Source organism: Protopterus annectens, chromosome 14.part0, assembly GCF_019279795.1.
Source record: "Protopterus annectens isolate FY-2018-M chromosome 14.part0, PAN1.0, whole genome shotgun sequence".
Taxonomy (NCBI): domain Eukaryota; kingdom Metazoa; phylum Chordata; order Ceratodontiformes; family Protopteridae; genus Protopterus; species Protopterus annectens.
This window is the reverse complement of record NC_056748.1, coordinates 661,900,378-661,923,735: the sequence shown is the minus strand read 5'-3', so window position 1 is coordinate 661,923,735 and position 23,358 is coordinate 661,900,378. Positions and strand designations below refer to the sequence as shown.

The window sequence follows — 23,358 nt, the reverse complement described above, 5'->3', positions numbered from 1 at the left end:
TAATAATGGTGGACTGTAGAATTGTGCATATTTACTAATAATGGTGGACTGTGGAAGTCTGAGTAGACTTTTATGATAAATGTTCTGAACTGGGCAGTTTTGCCATTATGGGTGCATGCGTTTTGTTTCATTGTTTACTGGAAAAATGTTCAAAACAAATTTAAAACACCCTCTAACAACTGTACTGTATTGTACAAGGAATATAATTTAGTACAATGAGGAAGGTGTATCAAAGAGCACATGTATGTTTCATATGCAAGGGGCCTATGATTTGAAAACAGCCCAAAATTAATCTTTATCTGCCACTGGCAAAATGTATTTTCTTTGAATGTGGCTTTCAATGCTGTTTCAATGAATGTGAGTTTCAAGGGCAGAGAAGTTTTAATGCTAAGTTTTCATTGCGAGACTGCATTGCTTTGTTTAGCAGATGACTTTGTGTTTGTGCTGTAAAATACAAAATAAAACTTTCAAATGAAGTCCAACTCATCATAGAAGTAAAGCAGTATGCACATTAGTGTTTATGGTAAATGGAGTGAAATAGCCAAGTAATGGTTCATTGGAATGGCTGCAGAGGCTCCATTCAACCAGGATTTTGTCAGGGGGGAAGGGCAGCAAACTCAGACAGGCCCAGCTGAACTATATCTCCCAACTGTACAGATTTTCAAAGAATGAATAGATTTTTGCTTCTTATTTTTGGTTTGTTCTTCATAAAATTTGTAGTTTTCTGGCAAATCATTTAGAAATTAAGTCACTAAATAATGATACACTGAGTTTCAGACTTCATAACCTTCAGAAAAATGCATGTTAAAGTAAGAGCTGTTCTATCAACTGTCTCAATTTATACAAGAGCAATTTTTAATACTGTTTATATGTTCCCCCAATATATTTGGCCTTGTTCAGATTTACTGCATTAACAGGTTGAGAGGTACATGCAAATAAATTGCTTTATAGAATTAGGCATAGCCAACCTCTCAACTGTCCCTGATTTTGGCTCAAAATGTTGCTCTTGCCCCTAATAATCCCTCTGCAAAATAGCAATTTTGGAAGGAAACATGGAGGGTTTACAATTAAGAAATAACTGTAATAATCAAAGTTATAGATTACTTGAAATGCATGTAGATTTTTTTATTTTGTCAGATGCTCAAGTTTGCAGTACTAATATTAAAGTGTCCCTTCTTTGACAGGTTCCCAGCTGTATTGTGTGGCTATTTTATATTTTTGCATCACATTTTTGGTCCATTTTTCATAAAATTGTGTTTTTTTTTTGGCAAATTAGTGACAAATCATTAAAGACTGAAGTTAGAAAATAATGACAGACATTTGAGCTTCAGATTTTATACCCTTCAGAAAATTCACACTAATGCAAGACCTATTCTATTATCCTTCTAAGTTTATTAAAGCAATATTTAAAAATTGTCCTTATTTTTGGGCCTTTGTCCCACTTCTGTGTATGGCTTTGTCCAGATTTCTTGCTCTGAGGTTGAGAGGTATGACAAATGTGTCAGGGCCATCGCAGTCAGCCAGAGACATTTCAAATTGTGACATACTTGTTGCACCCCACTCCCCCATGTAGTGACTCTGGATGTGTCCAAGTAAGGCAAGGAGTAGTTATGCAGTGTAAATGTGCAGTGTGTCCCCCCCCATCCAAGGTAGACACAAGTACTACAGTGGCTTTTCATCTGTCCTTGATTTTGCAGAACGGTCTGGTTTCTGCCATATTTTTGTACTGTTGATTTATGCTTATTACTCAGATTTATGCTTATTGCTCAAAGTGCCTGTTGCTCTGTGTTTAAGTAGCAATGCTTTAATGACCATAAGGTAAGCTTGTCTGAGATCATAAGATGCAAGTAAGCTTTAATAAGCATACTGTTAAAGAATTGCCAACATTGAAAGCCTTTCTGTTGTTGCCATGCAGAGAATACTTGACTAGATAATGTATAAGCCTTGGGTATTAAAGGACAGGATTCCATTATTTTAAAAAGCTATTTACACTTGTTGGAGACTTCTAGTCATCTCTACAGACTTTACCTGTAAACTAAACAGAATGCCAATCATGTGTGGTCCATAACCTGTACAGTAATCCTTTAAGCAATGTATCTTGAGCTTGTTTCTTGTTTGCTTTTCATTTTTTACTTTGATCATGTTTTCCCCATGAAACAAGTAGATAGTTGTCAGGCAGCAGGTCTTTTTTGGATAAGAAACATTTTTACAAGTGGGGGCATCACAGAGATTTCTACTTTCAGCATGTTACTTGGTACTTTAAGAAAGCTGAATATAAATTATAATTAGAACTGCAGTGCAAGGAGAAGTGGTTTGAGTTGAGTGCTTCTGGTTTTTCTTATACTTGATTTTGACTGGCATTCCAGTAATGTATTTAAAAAGTAATTTATTTTTTCATGCCTCACACCCTTTTGTTTCCATCTAAATAATAAGTAAGCTGTCATGCAGCCAATGCATTGAAATATTTTTATTCTTCTACACTTATTTTTGCCTTGATTGGACTCTCATAATGATGGTTTGCCACCCAGGGCAGCGTATTTAATTAATTTTGAGCATAGCGCCTCCCCTTTCTAGTTGGCTACACCCCTTCCCCTTGACCCCACCCATTCACCTGTCTCCGGCAGCCCCCCTTTGATTTGAAGTCACCAGCTGCCACTGCAGTCTGATGATACCAGCTTTTTGAATGCACACCTTCTGCTAATATTCTTATAGAATGGTTCATATAAATGGATTTGTTTTCAGCAAGCACAGACAGATAGTTACAGAGAGAGTCATCATGGAACAGGTAGTTGAGAAGCAACAAATCGCAGCTTGACTTCCAAAGGAGCAAGCCCATTGAATGATCTGGCGACTATCACCAGTAAGAAACACACACACACACACACACACACACACACACACACACACACACACACACACACACACACACACACAGGGTTTCCCTTTCCTCATACATACTTGGGCAATCAGTGTCACTTGAGTGGGGAGTGCAGCCATGCACATGGTGAGGTACAAGGCTGCTTGCTATTCTGTAAAAATACATATGTAGTATGCAATATGAAATATTTCCTCTTTTTCTTGCTTGCATGATGTCTAGCGTGACTAGCGGATAATTATTATTGCTTTGTGATTAGTATTTACGATCACTAGCAGCACTCAGCATTTGGGGCACATAATACGTAGGGCCAGAACATTTGGGTCTGTGATTGCAAGTCTTTTTCACTATAGAGAAACTGTACGTACTACTTTAGCATAAGCGTCTTAAAGAGACATACATGTAGCTGTTTCAGAATATGAACAGACAAATAAAGTAAACTTAGGAAAGTTACTTCTCTGGGTACTTTACTTAATGCAGTCTTTTTTTTTGAGGGTGTCTTGTGGGCTTGGCTTGCCTTTGCTTCAAGTCCAGGGGCGGGGGTGTGTGGATTTTTTTATGACCTATCCACTCCCTTTCCTCACCCCCAAACTTGTTCATTACATCCAAGGGCAGCTCCTGTCTTTGGACCATGCCTCTCTTTAGGATAGTATATAAACAAGTACCCTCCCACATTGGATGGGCATGCCAATCCCTTCCCTACTGCTCCATTAGTCATTCAAGCCACTAATTGAACCTGGGTTGGCTGGCCATAATCAGAGTTTTATCCCACTATGTCACAGGAGTAGCTTAAATGCAAGCAATCTTCAGAAAAAAGTTACAAGTTAATTGTTCTGTCATGTGTGCTTGGGCTACTGATAACTTATTGACCAACCCTGTTAAAACTAATGCCATGCTTTTCTTCATCCCACCCAAACTTTCATCTCAAAATCATACCTCCCTGAAAGGCAGTAACAATAATCTCATCCCTAATGTTGCCATACAGAAATATCTAGGACTAAACCTTGATCCGGCCCTTAATTTCAATACCCTTGTAGACCTAATCAACATGTTAAATGTTCACCAAACTTTGGTATGGTATCTCTTACCTTCTAAGCCCCTCTGCAAGAGTGGCCGTTAAGAATGTCCTGATTTCAAAGTATGAATATGGCCTCTCGATCCTGTGCCTACATTACTCATGCCACACACCCAAACGTCAAACTCTTAAACACAAAATCTTTAGGCTTTCAATCCTTGCAAATCATGTTCACATAATTGCCGTATTTTGGAGAAATGTAAATGTTTCCCTCAGTTTCAAAATCCTACTGCTTGGCTACTGCCCACAACTGAGATGCAAACACGCCATTAGGGAGCCAAATGACTCCCTTAGACATACCCAAGAGGATAGTATCACCTTAATTAGACCACCCTTCAAAAGTGTAACTGGAAAGAGTTTTTTCAAAGGTAGGTCCTGCCACCTGGAAACCACCTGCATGCTGAGGTTAAAAATCTTCAGACATTATTGGAATTTCAAAAAGAAAACCTTCATAAGCATCTGCATAAGGAATCTGAGTACACTTGTTATAAGGGCACTGGCTAAGCAAGCTCTCACTCAGGGGTGACGTCTTCTGGTAGTTGTACAACAATGATAATTTACAAGTCTTTTCAATATTAGTCAGACTCTTTAATATCTACCTATTTAATCCTGTTAGTTACCTGTGTTTAATATCGTTATATTTGTGTATACATGTGTACATATGACAATGGTTTATTTGTAATTGCCTTTTGTGTTTGTACATTGGTCCACGTTTTCCTTGATCTTGACTGAAAGGGGTCAACAGACCAGCTCTCCCACCTTGGTTTCAAAAGAATGAATAAAAAATAAAGCTGTAAAAATATACATTAAAACAAACAGAATACACAAGCTTGAGTGCCACAGCCACTTTAGCAACTGGTTTGCTACTAAAACAATGGCTGTGATGCAAAACATTATTTAAACTGACATACTGTTTTAGGACATATTCTGTAAATAACTTTTGTTTCACTACATATACTGCCTTTATGGCATGATTGTGGCTGAAACAAGCTTGCAAAGTTAATTTGTTTTGTGTGAAACATTTCATGGAATCTGACATGTTTGAAATACACATTTTACATTATTTCACTTGCTTTTAAAGCTTCCATTATGTATATTGAATTGTGAGAAATTGGCATGCTGAAAAAAACTGTGGCAAACATAAGTTGATGGGTTAAAAACAGATGATTGAATTCATTTTTTTTCTTTAGTGTTCATTGTTAGATTAAGATAGTGTTCTTGGTGAGCAGATTATATATAGTGACATATGCAGGCGTACATCACTGAAATTTGACTGATGGAGACTGATTTACTAATTTACAGCAACAATGGAGGAACAGACTTTGGTTCTGGCCCATATGACAGAAGAGCATGCATTAGTCTGATGCTCAAAGTCACTGTTAACACCCTTCTTCAGCTACAGCCAATACTGCACAGCCTTATGGACAAGATTGCCTACGGAGTGGTTGTAGTGATGTTGTAAACATTGTTTATGCCCTTCCATTTATTGCCCATCTCATGCTACTGTGAGTTTTCTTAATTGCAATATATTTGAACAGGCTAGTGATGGTGGCTGTTTAACAAGTCACGTGCTTCAGTTTTATAAGTAGTTCATATATGGAAGCTTGCTAACATGTGCATGTAATTTTGTAAGAGTTCATTTGAAATGCTTCCAAATTTGAGAATCATTAATGTGGCAGAGACAGCCCTTATGCGTTTTGCATTTAAGAAAAGCAGATTGAGTTGGTCTGTTTTATTCCCTACTGACTTGCTAAAACCTTTAATGTGATTGATTTGCAGAAGAAGCTAACAGCTGTGCCTGACCACACAGATGTGTCTTTGACCCCTGAAGAGAGAGTGCGTGCTCTGAGTAAGCTGGGCTGTAACATTGAAATCACTGAAGATATTACACCACGGCGTTACTTCAGATCCGGCATAGAAATGGAGAGAATGGCGTCAGTCTATCTGGAAGAGGGAAATTATGAAAATGCCTTTGTCCTTTATAATAAGTTTATAACGTAAGAAACCTTTTGGCCTCCTATTGTTCTTCAAGATGTATGTTTGTTCTGGTACTTCTCTGTAACTCTTATGGCAAGATAAAACTGTTTAATTACACTGGCTTAAAGTTATAGAGTTGTTAGACCTGGACTCCCCAAGTATTTTAGTGATTTGATGCCAGTACTGCTAATGTGGCATGACAAGGTGCTGTCTATTAATATTTGAGTTGGGGTGCTGCGAAACAGTAAATGCCTCTGTTTTCTGGAAAAAAAATATTAGTACAAACTAGCCACCATTTTAAAAATATTTTGTAAACTTGATTTATAAAATGTGTTGGAAGTAATTATTGGTTGGGTACTTTGAACACATCACTAATGCATTAGATTTGGGCAGATGAGTTCACACTATCTTCCTGGGCTTGGCTGAACCCTTTGATACCATTCTACATTCTGGCATTATCAACAGGTAAATCAAAGTGAATGTAAACACATTGCTACCTGTTTGATAGCAAACTGGCTGACAGAACCCACCCAGTCTATTAGTGTGGGAGGATTATCTTTTTCGAAAAGAGTAGTTACCAGTGGTGTCTCCTGTGGATAGGTCCTAGAATGACCTCTCTTTGGTAATTACTTATCTGATGTAAAAGCTGGCATGAAGGTCCTGCAAGCCCCCTGCATCACCGGCCCCTGCTAATTAAATATACCAATTCTGAGATCGCACTACAGCGACGAAAATGGTAACTATACCATTCTGCACTGTATGTCGATCTCCATTTAAATGGTTCAAGGTTTCAAAACTTCAGTCTTATGGTCTCGACAATAAGAAATTTGAAGTTTTGAAACAGTGAAATTTAGAAATAGACCCATACATATATATATGGTTTACTATCAAAATATCGACGTGCAATTGCACGGCTATGACGTATTCGAACAACATATGTTTGAATACTTCATAGTTCGGCAGGTTATGTGAGTGAATGTTATCATTGTGAATGGACTGTGCATTCGCAATTATAACGTTTGCTCATGTGAGGGGATCGCGGTACAGTGCGGTTAGGGAAATACATCCCTTTCCTCACTGTAGTGTGATCTCGGAGCTGGAATATTAAGTTGGGGGGTGTGGGAGGCGCAGCCCCCCACAGGGGGGGGCTTGCCCCCCTGCATAACTGTGAGTGTAGGCTAGTTAGGTAGGGAGTTATGGGACGGGTGGGAGTGCTGTTGATTGTCGGAAATGTCGCGAGCGACATTTTTGACAATTAACACTTGTTTTCGACATTAGGGCCATAGGAAAATAGTAAACCTATATATATATATATATATATATATATATATATATATATATATATATATATATATATATATGCATTGATCCTGTTCAGAAGATTACCTGAATGGAAAGTCGAAGTTTCTTATGGTCAAGACCTTATGACTGACTTTCTGAAAAGTCAAACTACAGAAAACAGCAGCTGAATAGCTGGTTATTTTTTTTAAACATTGTAGATGGCACCTCCATAATAGGGCAGAAAAATTCCTAATATTTTGTATTAGAGTGCACAAACAGTGACTTATAGTATTCATTTAGTATTGCTGTAGAGAGAAGTACCTGGACCAACCAAACACTAAAAATTAGTACATGGAAAGCAATGCTAAAGAAGCTCTAAATGGACAAAAAGACTAAACAGAAAAAAAAATTACAAGGAATATAGAATCATTTGACTGCCTGATCAAGCCTGATTGTGGCAGCTATGATGATAATGTGCCCAAAGCTCCTCAGAGGCTTAATAAAGAGATATTTGCTAGCAACCTTGGATAAATGTGCAGTTTTGGTGACACAAAAAACAATGTAGTCTTTTCATATGTTGCAGCTCACCTCTTTCTTTTCTCCCTCTCCCCTTCTGTCCCTTGCTAAGCTAGAGCTATTTGTTTTTTTCCAGCTTCATCAGTTCCCCTTGGATAACCTTTCTGTTTATCCTTCTGCCTTCTTTATAAAATAGTTCTAAATCTAGTTCTGTGTATTTCTGCTATCTGTGTTCTCTTCTTTCCCATATATCCTTCTTTGCTGTAGGCCTCTCAGTCTTCCATTTACTATCCTGTATATTCACATTGTCTTCCCTCCTTTCTATTTTCCTACTGCCTTTTTATTCACTGATTTTAAATCTAGTTCCATCCATATATATATATATATATATATATATATATATATATATATCTGCCACCTGTGTTGTGCTCTGTCCCACCCATCCTTCTTTGCTTTACTGTAGGGCCAGGCCTCTTACCTTTCCCCCTCATCATCCTATGTATTAACATTATGTCTTCCTTCCTTCTCTTCATTCTTTTCTCCAAAGAGAACCTTGTTTATTTCTTTTAATGTTCTTCGGAATTCATCACAATACTTCAGGTACAATGCTGTTAAAGTCCTAAGCTGAAGAACTATAGCTTCAGGATTTCTATATTCCATTTCTCAGCATTTCATTTGCTCATGGTACTGTTTCTCAGACAGTAACAGAAATGAGCAGAAAAGGTCCGCTGTGAACACCTTTGCAATTCTACCTCTCAAAAGACTTTGTGCTGCAAACAAGGTCAGTGACTTTGAGACCAAATTGATCATCTTCAAGATCTTAGTGTTGTGAGTGCCTGTCACAGTGGCAATGGCATTTCTTTAAATGTCCAGTTGACCCCCTCACTGAAGCCATTCAATAGTTCTGTTTTCCCCATCTTCCTTAATCTCATTCAATCATTTCTAAGCATAGACAGGCATGCTCCTTCATTCCTTCTTTTTGTTATGCAACTAAAAAGCCTTTATTTCCCTTTTTGTCCTCTCCGTCCTCCTTTTTGACTTTTGACTTTACTGCCTTTTCTTTGTTGTCCCCTTTCATGCCTCTGTATAGTATGGCTTCTTTACCTCTCTTTCTCCTTTTATCTTTTTTTTTTTCATCTAGTTGAATTGCATTCCTTTGTAGTCATATCGGCCATTTCCTCTTTTTTCCCTTTTTGCCTCTTCCTCAAAATCTTGATCCCATTCCAGAGTTCTCTATCTCTGACCCATACCCATAGCTTGTTCATCCTTTGCTTTATCTCCAGCAGTCAAACTCATATCTGAGTGTCTCCACACTTCATAGTAATCCAACTCTTTCACATTATCTCTGCCCTTTGTTATTTATCATCTCCTCATACCTCTCAGCCTCTTAGAGCATGAAATCTGGACAAAGCCATACATAATGGGGGACAAAGGCACAAAAATAAGGACAATTTTTAAATATTGCTCTTACAAACTTAGAAAGTTGATAAAATAACAGGTTTTGTGTTAGCATGTATTTTCTGAAGGGTATGAAGTCTGAAACTCAAATGTCTGTCATTATTTTCTGACCTCAGAACATAATGACTTGCCAGTGATTTGCCAGAAAGCTACAATTTTATGAAAAATGGACCAAAACTATGAGGCAAAAATCTGGGCATTCTGTGAAAATCTGTACAGTTGAGAGGTACACTCCCCCTATCCATTGGTCCATCCATCCACAGACCGTTTTTCCCCACTTTTGCACATGTGGTCGGGGTATCACTTCATCAGTGACAATTTAACCAGGTCAGCCCGCTGAGCACACAGTCCCATTTCAGGAGTGATCTGGGATCAGTGTCAAGTTAAGTGACTTACTCAAGGTCACACAGCAGGCAAATGAGGGCTGAAGAATTGAACTCTGTACCACAGGAACTGCAGCTGACACACCTTAACCACTGTGCCAACCACCCTACTATGAACTACAGAATAGTCTAATTACTGTTGGCTAATGATCCCTTCACCTGACTATCACTGACTGTATCTGATTTTGTCAGGACCATGGTCTAAATTCCGTCCTGCTTGGTCTTGCACTAGCTAGCTGAATTCTTTATGACACAAGACTGCAGTATCCTCCCAGTTGCTCCCTGTTTGTCTCTCTACCCCTGAACTCAAGAACTTTGGGTCAGCACCAGGGAGATCCAGATCCCCCACTAGTATAACTTTCCTCATCCTAAAAAGCACCTTGGTCAACCAGAAATACTGCAAACTGCAGCAACTATGTAGTTTAATAAAATGAGTGAAAACATGTAATCACAGACAAAACACAGTTCAGTTAAAACGCTTTCATCTCCAAGTACGAGACTTCAACAGAACTATTCTACCTCTCTAGTACACCTGATATGACTCGTATTCATTTTCCTTCTTGCCCATGCTGGCTACAGGGTGGGTGAGAAGGGATCTTTCTCCCTATGCAGTCCTTAGAGGGATTTGTATCCTATATGACCCAGTATCTTTTCACATTAAAACAGATGCAGTGAAATGTAGATTATGTTCTTTCTGCTCTGCTGTTATGCTTCTTTCTGGCTTCCTCTGGGATTCTGTAACAAACCAAGAAATACCTGCTAGCTTCTCCCTTCCTAGTCTTTCCTCATTCTAACTGATAACACTGAATAACAGATTATTCTGTTCACAATTTCATATTATCCTCTTATGATATTTCTTGGTGTTAATACATTTCAGGTCCTTAGCAATCCATCTCCCTTCTACCTTAGCCACAAGGAAATTTAACACATAGCTTGTGACTCTTGCTGTTCCTTTGTTCTCTTCTTAAGGTGTTGTTTGTCCTCGTCTATGTCCACATATCTGATATCCTCTTTGTTACTTCCCACAATCCTGCCTCTTTGTCTCATTCCTGAACAGACTGTAGTCTGGTACTTTCATGTTCCTTCCCCTTCTTGTCACTGGTCTATAATTCTTTCGTGACAGCAGTGCCTGTACTTCTGTCATGCATCAGTGCTTGCGTATAGCTCTTTTGTCTTCTTTCCTAGAATACCTACATTGCATAACTGTAATCTGTAATACTAAGCCATGCTGTAAGTCTGGGATAATATACTCCACAGCGTTACGTATTATGCTAGTGAGAGTAATGGTCCTGTAGTTGCCAAGGTCTGTGATTGGGCAACCTTATTGAGTGACATTAATGTGGCTATATTGCAGGCTGTAAGAATGTAACCAGTGGAGAGGCTTACATTAATAGTAGGGGTTTAAATAGACCTGGTTTGGCACTGATAATCAGGTAAATTGTCATGGATGGGATGCTCTTAGTTTTTGAGAGGGATGAAAAAATGTGCTCCATAGCAACTAAAGGGGTGTCTGAGAATGGGGAGTCTTTAGAATAGCTGTAACAATGGATGGAATAAAATTTGCACTAAATTTGTCATCTAGGTCTTCAAGATCTTTTTTTGGGGTCAGATTATTAAAGTATTATTGTGGACTAGTTCTGAACAAGGGTATTAATTCTTAAATTCCTGGTATTGTTTGCAAATGTTGTAGTTATTTTTGGTTGTAATGAGCACTTTAAGTGAATACTCAGGTTTGAGATTCCTAACGGTTCCTTTAAGCTCTTTATTAGTTTGCTTACATGTACTCTTATGTTAGATAGAGTAAAATGTCTTATAAGAATTAAGCAATTTTTTTCTCTTGTTATGTAATGTATTCCACCATAAGGGTTTCTTTAAATTTCTCACCATAGCTGTTGCAGATAGGAATTACCTTGTCAGTACAACTGTTTAGGTCAGATTAGAAGTTGAGATATAAGAAGCATTTTTAACAATGAAATACATTGGGGGAAGATTATAGCATAATTTATGTAGTCAAGCAACTAAATATTTTTGATTTTGAAAAGCTCCTAACTACAGAGGTATTTACAGGGAAAGTAAAACTAGTTTTAAAGGCACAGGCCACTAATTTACAGTCTGATTTAACAAGGCAGGATGATATATATGGAGATGTGCAAGAAGTGACATTATTTGTTAGGACTAGGTCAGGTATATTGGGAGAGTTGGCATCTATAATGTCAAGGAAGCATTGAGAACACCAACTATTGCCACTGTATGTCAGCCAGTTTATTGATGGATAGGTGAAGTCACTCAGGAGAAAGATATTGGTTTTAATGGATATTTCAGCTAATGTGTTAAGGTCATGCTCAGAAGGTGACATAAATGATGTTCTGTAGCTAGCTATGAATTGCTAATTAGTTTTATTGTGATTTGGACATCTAGGAGTTTAAATGTGGTGTCCCAAGGAATTTGTCATGTTCATAGATAGGTACTAGGTTATCTGCCCGAAGGCATTTATAAGCCTAGCCAGAATGTGTTGGCTTTCACCACCCCCTTAGATTAGTTCCCTGTGCCTGTGTCCAGCAGAGCCATTGAAGTGATCCCTGGGGTAAACTTTCTGTTTCCCATCCACTCGTCAAGGTTTCTCTTGAAGAGGGTTAGCGAGGAGCTCTGCTTAATGTAGATTGGAATCTTGTTCCAGAGCATGGGAAGTCTCTGGGACAGGAATCTATCCCTCCAGCACGTCTTATTTATTGTTGTGGTGAGGCTTAGATCCCTGGAGCGTGTGGCTCGTGGGGATATGGTTTTCTTTAGGTGGAGCATGCCCATCAATTCTGGGTTGGACATGGCCTTGTACATCAGGCCTCTGAGTAGGTGGTATGCAACCGAGTACAGCTGGTGTTTCTTCAGTCGAGCTGCATAGGGCATCTGCTTGAGGCCAGTGATCCTCTTGGTGAGGTACCTCTGTGGTCTTTCCAGTTGTTGCAGGTGTCTTGTAAGGTACATCCCAAATGGGGCTTTGTACTCTATGATGGATCTGATGAGTGATGTGTAGAGGGGCTCAATGACCTCTTTCGATCTGAATGCAAACCCTTTTGTGATTAGGTGGGCCACATAGAAGGATTTTCTAACCACTTTGGCAACGTGATTATCAAAGGAGAGGTTACTATCTACTTGGGTCCCCAGATCCCTTATTACATCTTCCGTATTTAGGGGCTACCACCTATGTGGTAGTTTGTGGGTACTTTGTTTTTTCCAAAGGGGATGACTATGCACTTTTTGGCATTTAGCTTGAGGCCATGGTTTTGCCACCAGGTATTTGTCTCAATGAGACCCTTTTGAAGGATGTTTGTGTTAGCCGGAGAGTCAATTATAGCTCTTAGTTTGCAGTCATCTGTGGACTTGGTCAGCCATAGTCCTCCTGTGCTTGCCTGTACCTCTCAGAAGTATATGCCGAACAGGAGGGGTCCTAGGACTGAGTCCTGGGGAACGTCACTTGTAACCGGTTTAGAGTCAGACCTAGCTCCCACAACTCTGACCATATGGGTTCTGTCCATGAGCCAGTTGGCAACCCATCTCGAGACATAGGGGTTTATGTTCAGGCTGGTGAGCTTGTCTATAATACCTGAGTGGAGAATGGTGTCTAAGGCCTTTGCGAGGTCTAGCTAGGCTGTGTGGACCACCTTTCCCTCGTCTATAGCCTTGGTAACTGTCTGAAAGAAGTCCACCAGGTTTAGGAGGCATGATCTGCCCTTAACAAAGCCGAACTGGGTAGGATCCAGTGTTTGGAAGTTTCCTATGTCTCTGTTAATGAGATCCATGATGATGCGCTCCATAGCTTTGCAGACCAAGCTAGTCAGGCTTATAGGGCGATAGTTCCTGGGGTCCGTTGTGGCTCCACCTTTGTAGAGCAAAATAACTGTTGCTGTGCGCCACTCTGTGGGCACGTAGCCTGTGGAGTGGCTGAGTTTAAACAGTGTTTTTAGGTGAGGGGTTTGTTTATCTTTGAGCTCGTTTAGGACGTAGCTTGGGACACCATCTGGTCCCATTGATGCTGTGTTTTGGGCTTTGGAGAGGGCTGTTTTAACCTGAGTGTCTGTGATTTCAGGGGCACTACATTCTTTTGGTATAGTTATGGGTCTTTTGGGGGTGAGACTGGGTGAAGCTTGCACTGAACCAGTCTGCCAGGATGTTGGCTATAACGGTCGGTTCAGTGTATTTTGTATCATTCTGCACTAACTCTGAGCAAATCTGAGAATTGCCACTTAGATTCTTGACATAGCTAAAGAATGCCTTGTGGTTATCTTTGGAGTTCATGGCAATTTTTCTTTCGAGGCTTGCCTTGGATGATTTAATGAAGGAATGTAGTTTCTTGCTGATACTAATCAGGGATGTCTTCCCTTCTTGGGATTTTACTCTTTTCTGTACTAGTTTCCTACTTCTATTGTATAGCTTGTTTATGACAGGGGTCCACCAGACTGGTTTCCTTTTCTTGCAGGAGTGAGTCTTGGTTTTCTTTGGGATAGCACTTTCTGCATTCTTGTAGGTGCCTGTAGAGTGCATTAGTAAAGGATTTTGCAGCTTTGACAGTGTTATCCTTTAGCATGCAGGCTTTGAAACTTCCCACTTCGGTCTTAAGTAACGTGAAGTTTGCTTTTGAAACGTTTTTCAAGGTGGTTTCTTTGACTGGGGGTGGTGGCGGAATGTGGATATCCAGAGTGATTAATTTATGGTCGGATTTAACCAATGAGGGGTTGACCTTCGGTGTGGAATACCGGTTGCCCATGTTGGTAATGACCAGGTCCAATATGTTGTCACCTCTGGTGGGGGTGTTGACCAGATGATCCAGGGCAATTGAGTTTATAAATTCTAGGAAATGTTGGGCAAGGGAGTTTGTACTTGAATAGTTCTCCCCATTTAATGTTTGGGTAATTGAAATCATCCAATATCAGGGTGTTTGGTAGGACCTTTATGTTTCCCAGTGTTTCCAGGAATGTGGAGTGGGGGTCCTGGGACATGGTGGGAAATCTGTAGCAAGCTATAATTTGAATAACAGTTTTGCCTGTTGTTGCACGTGGATGATCTCTGAAGCATCGTGTTGTGCCACTAACCTGGAGGTGTGAGTATCCTTGATGAATATGGATACTCCCCCACCTTTTGTATTTCGGTCCGGGCTTTGTGGCCAAAATGTGTGGTATGAGTTGTAGCCTAGTAGTGCTGGGGTGCTCTCTGGAGCCTTAAACCAGGTTTCTGTTACTGCACATATATCTATTCTCTCCATACTGAGGAGTGCCTCGAGTGCATGCATTTTGAGGTTTAGACTTCTGGCATTGACTAGCATTACCCTCAGTTTTTTGTTACTTGTGCTATTTATGGTGGTGGGTTTGTCTTTTGAGCCTTGCCTAAAAAAGGCACTATGGGGGTGACAAGAGCCTTGACCAGGATTCGAAAGCCTAAGGGTTCAAGCTGTCTCTAGTGAAGCAGCATGGCTTGTCGAGCATGTGGGGATGATAACCTTGGTTATTAGGGAGTCTCATGTTCAGGCTCCCTAAAAATTGCCAGCAGGTCTAAATACATGATAGGCATTATACCTAGGAATAAAAGGAGTGCTTTCATTGCTCTGAAACCATGTCTCTGTAACTACACATATGTGAATGTGTTTAAGTTGCAGGAGTGCCTCAGGTTCAGGCATTTTTTGTTAAGACTCCTGGCACTAAGTAGAGCCACGATAATGTGCTCAAAATTAGAATGTTCTAGGTTGGAATGCCATCAGGTGGACTCTGCCTGAAAAACACCATGGTGGCAGCAAAGGATTTAGCAAGAATGCAAAAGCCTTGGTAGGACAGTTACAGACTCTCACTGGCAAAGCAGGAAGGCTTGCAAACCATCTTATCCCAGGCAGACACATGCTGAATCTCCCTAGAATGACACCAATTATTAAAGCCAACTATTTTCTCTTAGAATCTTGGCATCATTCTAGATTATAGCAAAACACCACTGAAGACCAATGTATTTCTCTACCTCATACACATACATCAAGCTCAATCATTTCCATCTGGGTATGGTGCCTAAGGTCACTGTCACTAACATGGACCAATGTCAGGTCATAATTATATTTATCAGGATGGAGAGATCTAAGAGCCCTTGTTACAGCTTGTATCCTAATTCCAGAAAGACAGCTCTCTCCTTATTCTTATCCAGCCTGGAGAGAATGGCATCCGTATGCTTGACAATAGAGTCTCCTATTACTAAAACATTACTATGTGGGTAGAAGCAGTCTCAGTGTGTGCCATAAGGGTTGGAGTCTGCACCCTTGTGACTCTTGTACTGGCTGTTGGTGTGAAGGCTGAAGGTGGGTGCGTTGTGTGAATTAATGTCTGAAGTTTCTTCATCTTTAGCCTGGGAAGCTTAGACATTGTCCTCTTAACAGCCTCAACATATGTTTCTTTAGCGCTAATGCTCTGTGCTGTGTGTATATGCATGCATGTGTATGTTGTGCTTACTGAATGGATTCTGAGATGAGAAGGTAGCCTCCAAGTTAATTAAATACTAAAATGTCTCACATAAATAATCTTTGTGAGGTGGCAATAGTTTTTGGCAAGCAAGAGACAATAAACACAGTCTCAAAATGCGTCCCCTTCAAAACATCGAATCTCCACAATATCGAATCCGGATTCATCGAGATGACCTCACCAAATCTTCATAACTTCAAACTCCTGGAAAAATGAAAACTAACCCTGGGAAAAGAACCACTTGGCCACCATGGTGAACCTTGCCCTTTCTCTAGTGGAGTGCGATCTCAGAGTTGGTATATTTAGTTGGGGGGGGTGGAGGACGAAAGCCCCCACTTGGAGGGTTTTCTTGTTTTGTTGTTTGTTATTTTGTCCTGGTGGTCAAGTGGTTGTTTACCCGGGCTTAGTTTTCATTGTTCTGGGAGTTCAATGTAATACAGATTCGGTGAAGTTGTCTCGATGAATTCTGATTTGATATTGTGGAGATTCGATGTTTTGAAGGGGATCCCTAAAAATACCTAGTGTTATTGTATTGGTTGTAAAAGGGCAAAATCTGGCTGAAATTCCATATTGGCCAGTGCAGTTGAAGGGATGTATCAAAACAGGAAAGGTTAATAACTTAATCTTGGTATAAGACAGAAGAAGATAATTGACTGGACTAAAAAAAAAGGTAAAATTCTGTGATATAGCTAAAGGATAAACACATGAGCTGTAACTGCTGTATTAGATACTGTATGAATGCAAAAAAAGAAATGCAGGAGTGCCATAATTTGGTAGAATTAAGTAAGGAAATCCATAACCAGTGGCAAATTTAAATCAAATAGATGTAACTAATAGGCTAATGTGGTCCATACCTGGCAAGTAAAAGCAATGAGCAGCCCATAGTCTAACCCAGTAGTAACTCTAATAGATAATGTAAATGAGTAGTTTCAAATGCAGTAACAGTAAACCAAATAGTTTCAGTGTAGTATCAGTATAGCAGTCAGACATAATAATAAAAGCATATCACATAGGAAACGTGGTACTGTGGAGCAGTAGCTTTAAATGCTGTGACACTACAGTAGTAAGTAACAAGCAGGAATGCAACATCATCAGTGATCAAAAAGTGCAACTGCTAATTGCGATAATAACTTAGCTTATTTAACATACCTAGTATCAGTAACATACAGCAATGCAGCATTATCTTAGCTACACACTTTTTAATGTAATCAAACTTTATTGCATAAAGCATGTTTCCATATCACCACTGAAGCACATTCCACATGCATCGGGGTGCCCTTTATCACTACCAGCATATAGCCTGTTTTTATTCATATCCTTAACTACAGTCCATCTTATCCTTTCTACCAGACATAAATTGTCAAAAGTAAACAGTTTTGGGCTAACTCCATACAGCGTATCACATTCATATTCAATCCTTATACATGATGCACCATATCTCATCAGCAGATGGTTGCTTCATTTCCTACTCTATCCTTATCCCCCCTTAGTTCCCTTTTGGGTTCACCTTCTCCTGCTATGATTTTTACTGTTGTAGTATTGTAGTACTCTTTCCATTGCATTCTCATTTTTCCCTTCAATCCATTCCTCATTCTAGGCAGTTTCTGACATCTTCTCCCCATGTCTAAGAACCTGTTGTGTAATTGTTGCTCCCATAATGCCTTTGTCCTCTTCCAGTTTGAGTGATGATGGTTTTAACTTCAGTACTCAGCAGTCTGATAATGTTCATTTACAGATGCTGTCCTCTTTCTTTATGCTACATGTACAAAAGTCCCATATATGCCCTACTTCCTTTTGAAATACATCTCCTCAAGTCATTTGTGTGCTTCCAGACTTCTTGTCCCCACCCACAATCCTAGAACATGCGTTTTATTCCTGCCTCTTCCTCCTGACTCCTCCAGCATCTGGTATCCTCCTTTCATTATTAATCTTACTGGGGTTAGATACAAGCTGTGTAGTATTTGCTGGCTTTGATCTCCCACTCCATGTTCTTTCTGCATGGGCCTCACTGCCTGAATTTTCTTCTGCCAGTGTCCTGCAACTCCATTCCACCCTTCCTGCCTTCTCCAGTCCTTTCTCATTTTCTCTTCTTCAACCTTGTCCTTTCTTTCTTTTGAGGTTTATGTTTTTAAGTTTTAAAACTTTTACAGCTGTTTACTATGATGCTTGTACGCCACTGTTCCTTTATTTCACACCCAGTGGTGTAAACCCTGGCTCAAGATGATTGTTACTGCAGAAGTGACACCCCGACCCCATGTGCAAAAAGGGGAAAAGGGGTTGAGAATGGATGGATGGATATTTCAGGTTTGTTGTTTACTTTTCCCTTGTTTCCCCTAATACATTCATTTTCATACCCCCCAAGTTGTTACATCAGCAAGTATTAGTTAATTCTTCTAAGCTTTAGTCATTAAATGCATGCTTACAGAAGTGTATTGTGTGTAAATGAGTAGTTTTGCAAAATAAGTTGCTTGCTCCTTTGTCCACCTTGAATGCATTATCCATCATTGCTCTTGGAATTGCTTCATTTCATCACATTGTTTGTAAAATTTTGATGTCGTATTCCCTGGGGAATGTTTCACAAGGTAAGGATCAGTGTCATTTAATGCATCCTTCCTGCACTTTCCACAGTCACCTGCCTTTCAGAGTCCATTACTTGCATTTATTTATTTATTGATTCTTTCTTTCTGTGTTTACGTTCTTTCCTTCTGTTGTCCTGCTTCAACTTCTTCATCTCTGCCATCCAGAATAAATGCTTCTGTCCAGCTTGTTTTGTCCCTTATTTGTCCAGCAATTCATTTCTGTGCCACCCCCACCCTAACCATCTTATACACCATCCTGCCATCTCCTTAGAGCTCTCCTTTCTCTCTCTCTGCTTCGTGTCTGATTTTGTTCCTAAATCTCCCTTGGCAGAGGTTTCTTGATCTTCTCTCCCTTTGATATATCTCTCTTCCACTTGGATTTCTTCCAAAATCATGTCTCTTTTCTCATGTCCTTGATGTTGTTTTTGTGACTGGTTTATTTCCTGCTTATCTCCTTTTCTCCACAGGGGTTTCAGCATCTGACATTGCATGTCCTTCCAGTGTTTTTGCATCAGCTCTCCTATTTGTAAGGTTCTTCTCCCAGTCCATGTCTGTCAGACAATTCAGATTTTTACTTGCTGGATTGTTTAGCTGAATGTTGTACCTTTATTTAAACTTTTGACCATCCGCCATATTGTGCATCCTGAATCATTCCAAATCCTGTTGTACTTCCACAGTTGCAGGGGATTACAGCCATGCAGCTGTTTCATTCATTCTACTTTCATTTAGTACATCCAGCATAGCTTTCCTTCTCTTATAGAGTGCTTCTGAATATTCTTCAACCAGCTTTTTAAATATTCCTGCATATAGAATGACTGTCATTTCTTACCTTATTATTTAATTACAGTAACGGAATGGAAACATGCCAAAACATGCCCATGTCTACTTTCTACTGCTGCCGTCTGGCTCTGTGTATCTTCTTTATTAGTGTTTCTTGATTTCTTGGTATCACAGATCTCTCTTATTAAAACTGCATTCCACATTGCTCCAGTTCACTGTTGTTCACTTTCAGCTGTATTCGTTATCCTGGTGTTACTCTTCCTTGAACAATTTTCAAGGTCATCCATCATTTCAGCCTTTTTTTGTGTCAGTACTTGTATTCTGCACATCTGCTCCTGCAACTCTTATTTAATTGCTAGTTTATCTTCCAAATGTCCCTGTAGCCTTTCCACTTCAATTTGTTGCTTTTTAAGGGGTTCATACCCTGGTCTACTGTGTTTACGTTTTCAAACAAAATGCATGGTTAATCCTTTTTTATTTGCAGCTTTAAAGGCAGCCATCTGTTCCTCCTTTTGTTCCTGCTCACTCATCTTTCCTTCTGGGCTGCTTTTGCTCTCTGGGAACACTGTTTTTATTTAAGTTTTGGCAGGTCCTGTCCAGAGTTTTGGGCTTAGGCAACCATCTTGACTAGGGTCTCTTGCACCCTCCGTATTATCTTAGATAATGCCAGTAGTGAGCCACAGTACCAAAGCAATAAGGGGTAATAGTGCAGTACTATTTAAATTTAATACCACTACAGTCAGCAAGGCAGAAGTGAACAGCAGTACAATACCAATCGTGTGCAATGGTATAATACTATTTAAACTCAGTAACACAACAGTAAGCAGGGCAACAGTGCTAATTTCAGCAGTATGTCCATGGGTAGTGTAGTCATACTTGCCAAATTTCTAAAGAGACAGGCAGGGACATACAAAAAAAGGGCATTCATGCTAAGTGAAGACCAAAAAAAGGGTTGCTTTTCCACATTGAACAGAAGTGGTTCCGCTCTGCGATTTATGATTGGCCTGTATGCCAATATACAAGCCAATCAAAAATCACACAGCAGAGGCTGTTTCAGTGGGATTTTAACTGGCAGTGCAGGACCAAGGATTGGGCTGCTGATTTCGGGACTGTCCTGCTCAAATAGGGATGTCTGTCAACCCTGAGTGTAGTCAGTAAGTAAATAGGCTAAAAAAGAGTCATTGAGTTCACTGTATGAAATACCGTAGTAGTAAAATTAATCATAGTAGTACATGTAGGTTGTGACAGAAAGGCAGTGACATTAATATAATAAACAGCAAGGATGAAGAGATTGCCTTGTTGTAGAATAGTCTCTTTTCTTGGATACCTAATAAGATAAAAACTGGTTTACATTGCTATGTTTGAGTGTACAGAACTGAGCAAGCCTCCTGGTATTTAATGTTTTTCAGGTTACAAACCCACAGAAGCCAGCCAATCAAGATGTATCAGTCCCCCTCACGGAAACTGGCCACTCAAGATCAGGCACTTGAATCCTTCACTGGATCCCAAGCTCAGCTAGCTGTTATGTGGGAACTTCTGCAGTCACCATAGGTTGAACACTGCAGACCTGATCCTGGAAAGCCAGTGAAGTCCTGTATTGTGTTGAATCAGCAGGAACCCAAATAAAAATTGCCTATGCAGTCTTCTGCTCCTTCTCTGTAGTTTTTTTGTCTTCAGAATAGTCCATCAGTAAAGACCACTGAACTGAGCAAGCCCTTCTGCTTCTCCTAAGCTTTCTTTAACTGTCCCCTGCCCTCTGTGCTTTGTCTGCTCAACTCATAGTCCTTATTCTATTCATAATCCTGATCGTTGTTATTGTTTGACACTCCATCTTCTCTGCTGGATGAGAGCCCCTCTCTGCCTTCTTTTCTTGTGTATGGTCAGCTTTTTCTCTGCTTTGCTTTCATTACTTATTGCTAACATCTCTCCTGTCCATCTGCCTTGCTTCCTTCTCATTGTCATTTTCCATAAAAGTGCCTAGGACTCTAATAACGCTGTTTTCTTTAGGCAGAGGTGTCACTTATGTGATAAGTGTGTGAGGATTGCTGTTTCCCAAACTATACAATGCTACATATTTTAATATTCAGCTTTAAATTGTGATCCTGACACCATGATTTTGCCGGGGTCTATATTAGAACACCGAAGTTTCAAAACTTCGAGTGTTCTAATATCGACCCGTTTTCAGCGAACGCTGAAAATATCAAAGAAACAGAAAATCAAATTTTTTCCTAGGGAAAGAATTTGGTTGTCTGTTTCTGTTGCTTCGGTATTTTCAGTGCTGTGGTAGAAAGTTATGGGTCGGGTTCAGGTAAGTGTGCGATTGTGTGGACGTGAGAGTTAGGGTGGGGTAGGTGAGTTAGGGTTAGGGTGCAGGTGAGGTGACTGTGCGATAGTGACGGACCTTAGGGTTGGGGTTAAGGTAAGTGGATAGTTATTGGTTTATGTATAGTTTAGTGCAGGGTTAGGTGTAAGAGTTTAGGTGTGTGTGTGTGTGGATTGCTGTTTGTTTGGTGTGCTTGTGTTGTGTGTATGTGTTTTGGAACAGTAAATTTTTTCCCTAGGAAAAAATTTGCTGTTCTGTATGTTCGATGTTTTAAATTTTCGATTAATAGGGTTCGATATTAGAACACTCAAAGTTTTGTAACTTCGGTGTTCTAATATAGACCCAGTTTTCCAAAGTTAGGCCCTCTTGGAGAATATGAGTGTATTCAGTGAAGTTCATGATGGCTGCAAACCTGCAATCATCCATGGACTTGGTTAGCCAGATGACTTTAATATCAAATAAGATATGTAAGTGAAGGAGATGCCACATAAACATGGCCTAAAATAGAGCCCTGAGGCACTCTACTGGTGACCAGTGTCATGGGGGAGAGTGCACCATTAGCTTTAATAGAGTGGTGTCTGTCAATGTTACACTTGGCATTCCAATGAATTTGTATTGATTTTGTCATTTTTGTCAGTGATGCCAATGTGGGGTAGAGCCTTAGCTAGATCACTGTAATTTGTGGACATGGAGTTATGCTCATCTCATACTCATATGACATTTTCAAAAAGCTAAGTTTAGTTGTCACAATGTACATTTTGCAAAGCCAGATTTGATAGAGTCTCTAGAACTTCTAAGTTCCCTATCTTCCTGTTTATGATGTCCATGGTGGTATGTTCTACTACACTACAAATAGTGCTGATTTAGCTATTAGGTCTATAACTGCCTTTTTCAAGGACAGAGCATTTGAAGACATCCTCAGAACTAATGGCTGCCTTACTGATAGAAATTCTTTTGGAATGGATCACTAGAGTTGAGGAGTCTGTCTTGCTGTTCATGTAAGGATACCAGGAAAATTGTGTCTTGTCAGAAGGTTCAGAATGTATGTATGACCCTGACATCTAAAACAGAACAGGAGCCCAGCAGTAGCCAGCAGAAAAAGATGTTAATCCCAAAAAACACTTTCTTTTAACGTAAAGTCAATTTAATAAAAATTTTTCTCACATTTTCGTCACTTTAAGTAAAGTAAATTCTTCAGACACACAGACAAACAGCAGTTACACAGTTTCTACAGCATTTAAACCATGTAGCATGAAGTCATGTGACTAATAGCAGCAATGAATTAAAGGTGCAAAGCACAGTAATTCAAACACTGTTAAAGTAAGTCTTAAAACTTACATACTACCTCAAATAAAAAGTGTGTACACAATCAGTATACAATATACAAGGATTATGTTAATGTCATTAGTAAAAAGTTAAAAATACACTATCATGTCAGATTTCTTAATTTAAGCAAACATGAAATATTACAATTCTCATTCAGACCAGGCAAGCAGAAAGCATTAAGTGCTAACTGCCATTCTAGTTCTCGTACCTCTAATACAACCCATATCTAGTACTATTAGAGGTATGAAAACTAGAATGGCAGTTAGCACTTAATTCTTTCTGCTTGCCTGGTTTGAA

The 23,358-nt window shown here is 39.6% G+C and overlaps 1 protein-coding gene across 1 annotated transcript in view; it reads left to right on the top strand.

Moving 5' to 3' along the window:
• Window positions 1-23,358, top strand: part of STAMBPL1 (STAM binding protein like 1) — a 417,426-nt gene that overhangs the window by 113,632 nt on the left and 280,436 nt on the right. The window contains exon 3 of the mRNA XM_044056412.1: window positions 5,730-5,947. Coding sequence (XP_043912347.1) covers window positions 5,730-5,947 — 218 coding nt within the window. The remainder of the gene's footprint in view (window positions 1-5,729; window positions 5,948-23,358) is intronic.